General features: G+C 30.0%; 1 protein-coding gene across 2 annotated transcripts; it reads right to left on the bottom strand.

The window, feature by feature from the left end:
- Positions 1-468: 468 nt before the first annotated feature.
- LOC149383968 (uncharacterized protein At4g15970-like) lies at positions 469-5,292 on the bottom strand. 2 transcript variants are annotated; one of them, XM_089629403.1, is made up of 5 exons: positions 4,837-5,292; positions 2,264-2,623; positions 1,200-1,675; positions 990-1,052; positions 469-837 (listed from the first exon to the last, which is right to left on the bottom strand). In XM_089629403.1, the coding sequence occupies exons 1-4, from the start codon at positions 5,086-5,088 to the stop codon at positions 1,010-1,012; spliced, it is 1,131 nt and encodes a 376-aa protein (XP_089485529.1). In that variant the 5' UTR covers positions 5,089-5,292; the 3' UTR covers positions 469-837; positions 990-1,009. The 2 variants fall into 2 exon arrangements, with proteins under 2 accessions (XP_089485529.1, XP_089485530.1); XM_089629404.1 differs by having other exon boundaries at positions 2,264-2,617.
- Between the last annotated feature and the right edge of the window lie 3,753 nt (positions 5,293-9,045).

Here is a 9,045-nt window from a genome sequence, read left to right as displayed (position 1 = left end):
TTATTTTAATTTTTAACTAAAACCTTTTTTTAAAAAAAAAATCTACTATTACGTATTTATATTAATTGTCAATATTTTTCAAAATATTTCTTGTGCAACTGTGGTATTATATAAGTTGTGGATTATGTGTTTTGTATATTAATATAACGCGTTATAGTCTTTTTCTCGCTCCTAGATATAATTTATCAAATAATTAGTAAATTAGTCATATTTACACTTTTAGATTGCTATCTAATAAACTAGACCCATAATTTGTTTACGAAACAAACAATTAGGAAAAAAAAATATACATAATAGCCATATTTGAAATTATAAATCAGTAAAATAATTAAAGTTTTAAGATTTCAACAAGATAGTCAAACTTACATTGCCAAAATAAAATTTGACACTATTACTAAAAATTTAATCATATGGTCAAAAATAATTTATTGAAAATTGGTATATGTATTGTGTAAAATTTTGGATATTTCACTAATTTAAACCTACATTAATTATTTTACAAATATATTAATTTTGATTGACTATTACCTAAATAAATAGAGATGTATATTACAATAAAATATGAGTGCTACAGCCTACATGATCTAAAAATGAGTAAACAGAATGAAATAATAAAATAATAATAAAAAAATAAAAAAGCAAAATGTGTCTATGACTATATAAAAAATAAAATGAACAATACATCTCCAACAATTGCCCTTATTTATTTTCTTTCTTTTAACACGTACACAAATACACACACGTGAAGAAATCAACATAATTCGTTGCTGAGCTGGCAAACTTCGGGCTTCTTAAGAATCTGTACTTTGCCAAAATCAAGACGATCCTCACGGATACCTGAACAAATGTAGTGGCTTTAATTTCAAAATTTTAAATAGTGAATCAATATATATATATATATATATATATATATATATATATATATATATATATATATATATAATAGTTTCTATATAATATAATTAGACATATATGTATAGTTTTTTTACCTGTGTGATCTATGAAAACTTCATCTGTGACGTTTATGCTGGTTCATGCGTTGCAAAGATGTACTTTAATCCCCAAAATGCACATGAAATTTATACCACAAAGAAAAATGTCAATAGAAGTTATAGTTATATATTATATAATAAAAGAAACAAATTGATTCCTCATTTATTTCATTTCGATTGTATGTCACAAATTATATATTTTCGTACCTGCAATTTTGTGGGACACTCCATGGACCGTTAGGATTCAAAGGTGGAAGCCCCGAAGTAAATCTTTTCCAATCTTCGAGTAAAATCGTGAGATCATTGACTTTGTTGTCGAGACCAACACAACAATTGGCATGCATTGTGCAAACTTTGTTGAGATCTCGGCTCGCTTGGCAAAATCCTCCGAAATAAGATGTGTCTAAAAATCTAATCTTGAGCCCAATTTCTTTTATGAAGTGATTAAATTTAATCTTGTTGAAAACATCTTGGTCGTGCCGTCCCGGGTACTTCAATCTGGCAGAATACCAATATTTGTAAAACTTAATTGTTCGTTTATTTGATCTAACATAAGTGAATCCACCGTTTGGATAATTGTGTAGATCATATGAATTTCCAGTTACGTAATCACAGGCGATTTGGAAATCTGTGTCTGGAAAAAATCGGGGGAATGGATTGCGCAACCACATTATATCTGTGTCCTGCTCAAAGTAAAAATACAGTTAGCAAAAAATTTGATTTTAAATCATTTTTGTTCTTACAATTTTTTTAATATTAGATTAATTAATTGGTGAACTCAATTTATATGCTCTAAAAGTGCAGTATTTAAACTAGCTAAATAAAAATAGCATCTTCTAACAAAAAAAAAATAGCTGCTTTAATTACCCACAAAAAATTTTAAAAAAAATATATAGCTACTTAATTGATGTGCCGACATTTAAAATATATGCCTATTAGCAGAAGGCTTTGTTTTAAACAATTCAAGGCTTGGTTTCAATTTCAATAATGAGGTTTTTATTTGTTTGAGATATCTATAAATGTCCATAGTAATGCACATTCAAGAGGCATGGGAAATGGGGGAATAAGAAAACTTTATTTATCCTCACTGCTGATATATTTTTAGTGTTTTTAAATAAAAAATCCCATATATTTTTAGAACAAGTAATTTACATTTTATTTTTATTAACTGTTAAATCAAACAAATGGAAATCAAAATGCAAAAGATTAAAAAGCAAAATATGAAATACGAGCTTTAATCATATGGTATACAAAAAAAATATATTAATTACCGTGAAAACGAAGCTATATCCCATGTCAAGAACCGAACCCAAAAATTGAATTCTTCTCCACATCATGTCCAAGTAATCTGAGGACATGAAGAAGGCCTCTTCGGTGAAATTGACGCCTTTTGTGCGGAGTTGATAGCAGTGAGGGTGAGAAGATGAGCAAAGAGAGTAAGCTTTATCGTCCATGCAAATCACCACCAAATGCCTCAACAATCCCTTTGTGTCATTCCCATGTTGAAAGCTCTCCAGAAAAAGGTCGAATATGGAATTCGGTTCAGCCCATGCATCGTTAAGTGTCGTTATGATCACAGTCTTGTTTTCCATCGATGCGTTTCTAAGGATTTTATCTAACTGAAACTGAAACTAAAACACACGTAGACGTATTAGGATTATTTTTTTCTTAATTATTATTTTAGATGAAAATAATTATAAATATATTTTGAATTTATAGTAGTCTATTTAACATTTTAGTCATTGAACTCTTAATAAATTTGATCAAACATTCTAATTCTTAACAAGTATTTGGCAATATAACTAACAATGTCAAAATTACACAAGGAAAAAAAATAAAAAAAATAATTTTTAAAATATTATTTCATGTGGGTTTTTTTAACATATATGTGATTAAATAAACAGTGATATAGTAAAAACACACATTAAAAAAAATTATCTGGTTAATTACTAATATTCTTTTCTAAAATATAGGAAACGAATTTTTAAAAGATACTATGAATATTAGAAATCAAAATTTCAGTGAGATGAACAAGTTAAAGGATCATACCAATAAGCCTAAAATATATCTAATAAAAAAATGTCTTAAATTAAATAAAATAATGTCATGAAAAGTCAAAATAGCATAATAATATGTGTGGTACTAGTAGTTTAGTTTAGTGTATCAATGCAAATGGAGTGGTATTTTGTACCAAAATTCAACAAGTGTAATCAAATAAAAATCGGTACATCCATCTATTATTTCACAGCATCCCATTTGTGTATATTCTTCCACTTGAGCAAGTATTTTGTTTATGCTTTCTTGTTCTTGTTTGAACTTTGAAGAATATTCTTTTTATGGGCGGCTTCTATTGGAAAGTTTTCATTGATTCATTCGTCACTTTCTGTCAAATGAAATGTGGTCATTGGCCAACTCGTAACTCTGCGTCGGCCAACAGAGATACATTATCATAGATTTTTGAATTATTATTTGCGTTTTACTCGTCCACATCTTCATAATTTATAATACTATAATATTTCAATATTATAATTGGGTATTGGGTGTATGTTTTATTTTATTTATATCTCTCCTTTATCCAATAGGCTATTGGATACAAGAGCAATCTCGTTTGACCACCACACCAACCCATGGCTGATATTTATGGGTACTTCATAATATCTTCATAATTCCCAATAAAACGATATTTTTATTTTAAAATAAAAGTAATATCAAAACTGTATCACCCAAAAAAATATTTCAACACAATGTGCTAAGTCTTACAATGATATGATAGTTTTCATATCGCATTTGATGTCCTTATTAATTTTAATATGGTTTTAATTAAATTATCAATTGAAATTAATATACATAATTTATAAAATAATTAAGATTTGTCTTTAATTATTAAAATAGTCGAAAGTTTAAAAAAAATTAGTACGTGTCAGAAGTTTATAATTTTTACCTATGCATACAAAAATATCAAATTTATAACCTAGTAACCCACCTAAATTAAAATATTTGCTAAATATCTAATTAAGCTTTTGTAAATTTCTTAATAAATAGTCATAATGACAACGTAAAATTTTCTGAATAGTTTTTTATTTTCAAGTTTGCAGCATTTGTTGTAACCAATCAATCCTCTAGCCTCTTTTAAAGTTATATTCAAAGTTTTATTTTATTAAGAAAATCGCACATCAAGCATAAATAAACTAAATTAACTAAAACTGTTAATTGAATTTATTTCGGCCGTCCAGATGGAGTATTTTATTAATAAAATAATATTTTGACTATTTTTTAAAAAGTAGCGAGTTATTGAGTTACTGACCTATCTGTCTTTTGTGCTTCATGTAAATTTTTGTAAGTTTTATAAAGTATTTACGTCAATTTGAGCTTGTAAATAATGTTTCGTGATCATTTACTAAAAACTCACAAAAATTAGCTAAATAGTAAAAATTCAATATTTTATATATCTATTAGACTCTATAAATATACGGTAATATATATATATATATATATATATATATATAAGTTTAAATATTTTTATTTACAGTGTCTATATTTACATACAAACTTTACTATTTGTTATTAAAAAATATCTTTAAATAGGTAATTTTATTATTAAAAAAAAAACTTGAAATATTTGCTATTTTTTTTTAACTTTTTGGCGTCGTTTTTATGTTTAATGGGTGATATTCAATTTGAACAGTGGAAAAGTGACTAGGAAAGTGGAAATGGATCAAAGAAATCATCAAAAGCATTTTCTGTGAAACAACACACAGAAAAGAAAAGCATATTGAAAATCAACACACGCCACGTATCATATGTATATTACACAGAAGCAGAACTAGTATATATAAATAATTACCTGACTAGACTTGATCGGATAGAGAGAAGAAGCTTGAAAAACTGAAAAAGGACTCAAAGAACTAAGAAGAACCAAAGAACCCAACGTAATCACTGCGAACAAGACCGTGGCTTTCACAACTCTCCGAATAGAGCTTGGATTTACCAAACTACCATTGCAGTTGCTAATCCCTATCAGATTATTAATTTGGTCTGAAATAATCTCATGATGATTATTATCATCTATGACAGAAACTGGAATTTGGTTTTTCATGGGGTGTTTTTTTCTTCTTTTCTGTGAGAGGGTTTTCTGTTCTCAATCTGTATGTAGACAACTAATTTAAGGGTATATATGTGTATAAGCATATATCATATCTGATATGTTTGTATATATCACTTTGGTTGTGTAGGCTATAAATCTTTAGAAATTGGTGTAAATGGTAAGCCTACTAATTATTTATGTTTTGCTAATAAATCTTTTGTAGGAGAACCCAACTTTGGCCATTTCATAAATAATTTGAGACTTTTTAAAAAATAATAATAATTTGAGAGAGCGAATAAGAGGCCAGAAAGTCCTTCGACTTTTCTTTCCATAAAAAATTATTGATCATTACGTCATTCGGCTTATTCAGCCATAGAGTTCGGGTGAGTTTCGACTTTCGGTACGTTGTTACGTATATGCAATTATAGTTATATAAATAAATATTTTAAATTTTGGGCAAACTAGCAACGTAGCCTTTTTGAAAGTGGTATTTAAGATCTAGCCCACATTTCGTAAATTTTGTAATATAGTCATTTACTGAAATTTACGGTTATGAAATATCGAATATAATCTTGTGTGGTTTAAATGAGTGAAAATAAAACAGTAGCCGACATTTGAGTCCTATTAATAAGAAAGTCAACAACATCATCAGGCTTAGTACACGCTTGGATTCAAATTTGAATATTTAAAAGTAAAATCATTAGTGAATATAATATAATAACTAAATTAAATATTGATTAAAATAAATAACTCGTGAATCGTTAATAAATTTTCGTTAATTTTTATTTATGCTTGTAATAAATAAATGAAAATAAACCAAAATAAATAGGTTAGATATTCAGCCGACTTTTAAACAAATGATAAACATGTAAATTGTTAAATGACTAATAAAAGTGACGTCATCAATTGTGGCTATGTTTGAAACTTAATTGAAACGTTTGATAGATTGCAATTTCCACATTTCAAGTGGTTTAGTCCATATAATTTTTCTTAAATTTTCCCCGCGGGGGGACGAGGGCAGCAACGCATTGATTTTTTTTTTTTTTTTTTGGAAGGGTCCGTTGACGCATTGAATTGTGTATGGTTGGATTTTCTTCATCTGAATAGATTATTATTATTTAATTTCGGATCATAGAAATTAGTAACTAAGGAAAGTAGAAATCTCATGAGGGGTGAGAATCATGTGAGATTCCAAACCTTTTAATGTAAAATATTCGTTTTCTTTGTTCATATATAGGGTAGGCGTTTAAAGTTCAACCACTGATTTATTTATTTCGCTATATTTTAACGTTAAAAAATATACAAATTGACTTGTTTTCCTTTTCTAATTGGATAGAATCAAATATTTTTTTCTTTTTCTAATACATACGGCACCTTTCATTCGCTTAAACAACGGCGCAGTCAAAACACATTTACGGATACATATGAAAATAAGGTATTTTAATCAATAAATTCAGGTTTGCATAGTAGTTAGCTTTATTGTAGACTAATCAAAGCATTTATTAAATAAAGTTCTCGCTTTAAAATAAAATAAAAAAATAAAATAAAACACTCTAGCCGTCGCACTTTCTCTAAAAAAAAATTAAAATTTGGATTTTCAATTTTCGATGTCGTCACCTCCCCTGAGATGCGGAGACTCCGGTGGTCTTCACCAGCGAAAGACTCTCGATCTAAGAAAATGTGTTGTTTATCTTTATTTTCTTTTTTATGTTTTGTTTTTCTTTCGATTATATTTTAATAATCCATATTTAATAGATCTGATTTTTGTACCGCCCAATCTTTAATTGGAATGATTAATTTCTTCATATCTGAATCTCATATCTAAAATATGATTTTCTTTGGTCGTAGATCTCAATTGGGCAAGACCTCTAATAACCGCAATCTGCAACAGACGAAGATCGGCGTTTTCGCTCATGATTCGCGTAGTAATCTAATAATGACGAATTACCTGCGTAGTCCAGTAACTCAAAAGTTATTTTGTTGTATTTATGATTATTTGTGATGCACTTTTCGTTTTTTTCATGTAAAAATTTTTGAATGTTTTTTTTTTGCGTTATTATTGTAATCAAAACATTTTGGCTTTTATCAATATATTTCTTTTAGGAGACCTTTTATAGAAGATAAGACATTTCTTAAATAAATAATAATGTATAAGGGAAAAAAAAGAATAATTAGACGGACTAGTCAAAATCAAACGTTGAGATTGCATATTAGCCAACGTTTAGAATTTTTTTAAAAAATAGCCAAAATTGATGATGTGGCGTTTCAGCCCATTTTTTTGGTCGAAAATGACCCTCTTGAGAATATAACGTGTTATTTTTATAATTATACAAAAATAGAAAGTCAAATGTGTCTGATTTCATAATTAATAGCAATAAATTTCTTCTCAATTACAATTTGAATTTGATTACGTGATCTCTCTCTTTCTCAACCCTACCAATGGTCTTCTTCTTCGCGTTGGAGATCCAAGCTCGGTTGTCATCTCTCCCGACGACGCCCAACAGCCCAACCCAAGTCTCAGCGCCATCTCCAGCGCGTTCCAGTGCAAAGAATACATCTCCGCCGAGCGGTATTGGAGCTGCGTGACTAAGCTCGCTGAGATCTCCCGCTCCGTCTGCAGCGAAGCGGAGTTCGCTCGGATCCAGATCCGGCGATGCTACTCCGGTCCGAGCCCGACGACGGAGGGATCTTCTCCGGCGAGAAGTTCTCCTCGTCATCTACTTCGGGCGAGATTCTCCACACGACTTGAGGAGAGAGCGCTGCGGCGGCCGGATTAGGGTTAGGGTTCGGATTGGAGGCGATGAGAGAAGTGGTGTTGGCGGCGTTGGAGGAGGAGATCTCCGGCGGCGGAGGGTTCAGGAGGACGGTATATGAGTCGGTGGCGGCGGCAGCGCAATGCGAGGGAGGAGCGGATGGGTGCGAGTGCGGGAGTGCGTGAGTGAGGCGGCGTGGATCGCGGAAGAACACTGTCCTCTTGATACGTGCAAGTATGCGCAAGGCGTTCCCACCAACTTGTATCCGGGTAAGTATTTCTCTTGTTGGTTCTTGTTAATTTGTGTTGATACGTGTTGATTTGTTCTTAATCTGTTGACTTTGTGTGGATTTCTATTGATTTGTTCTTAATCTGTTGACTTTGTGTGGATTTCAATCCTGTTAATTAACGTTAATATCTGTTAATTGCTGTTATGTAGGTTTTTGAACGATTTCAATCCTGTTAATTAACGTTAATATCTGTTAATTGCTGTTATGTAGGTTTTTGAACGATTTCAATCCTGTTAATTAACGTCAATATCTGTTAATTGCTGTTAATTGACTTTGTTTTTGAATTTTTTCCTTGTTCTTCCCAGCTGATTCATGTATGGAACGATTTTCAATCCTATTAATTAACGTTAATACCTGTTAATTGCTGTTATGTAGGTTTTTGAACGATTTCAATTCTATTAATTAACGTTAATATCTGTTAATTGCTGTTAATTGACTTTGTTTTTGAATTTTTTCTCGTGTGGTGTAGGTTTGGTTGCGTGTTTGAAAGATAAGCATTTATCACGGTGGATTTGTTAGATATGCATTTATCACGGTGGATCTGTTTGAGTTGGCATTTATTCACGCGATTCCAATTTCATTTCTTTCTTTTTTGGACGCGGGAATCTTCCAAATATTTTGATTTGATATTATTTAAATGAAGGGCAAATTTGTATTTTTTTTACTGTTAATGTGGTATATTGGCTACACATTAAAAATAAACCAAAAGTTTGCTATTTTGACAATTACAACGTTTGACTTTGCTATTTTGCTCGGGCTCCCAAAAAAATATATATATATATATATATATATATATATATATATATATATATAAGGGTAATCTAGCAACGTAGCCAATTTCAAACATGGTTTTAAAGATGTAGCCAACGTTTGGTAAATTTTGTAATCTAGGCATTTACAGAAATAAACGGTTAGAAAATATCGAAA

This window comes from Urtica dioica, chromosome 10, assembly GCF_054948205.1.
Source record: "Urtica dioica subsp. dioica isolate 48M chromosome 10, U.dioica_male_clone48M_v1_H2, whole genome shotgun sequence".
Taxonomy (NCBI): domain Eukaryota; kingdom Viridiplantae; phylum Streptophyta; class Magnoliopsida; order Rosales; family Urticaceae; genus Urtica; species Urtica dioica.
Note: the sequence above shows the minus strand (reverse complement) of the source record. Positions and strands in the feature narration are given on the sequence as shown.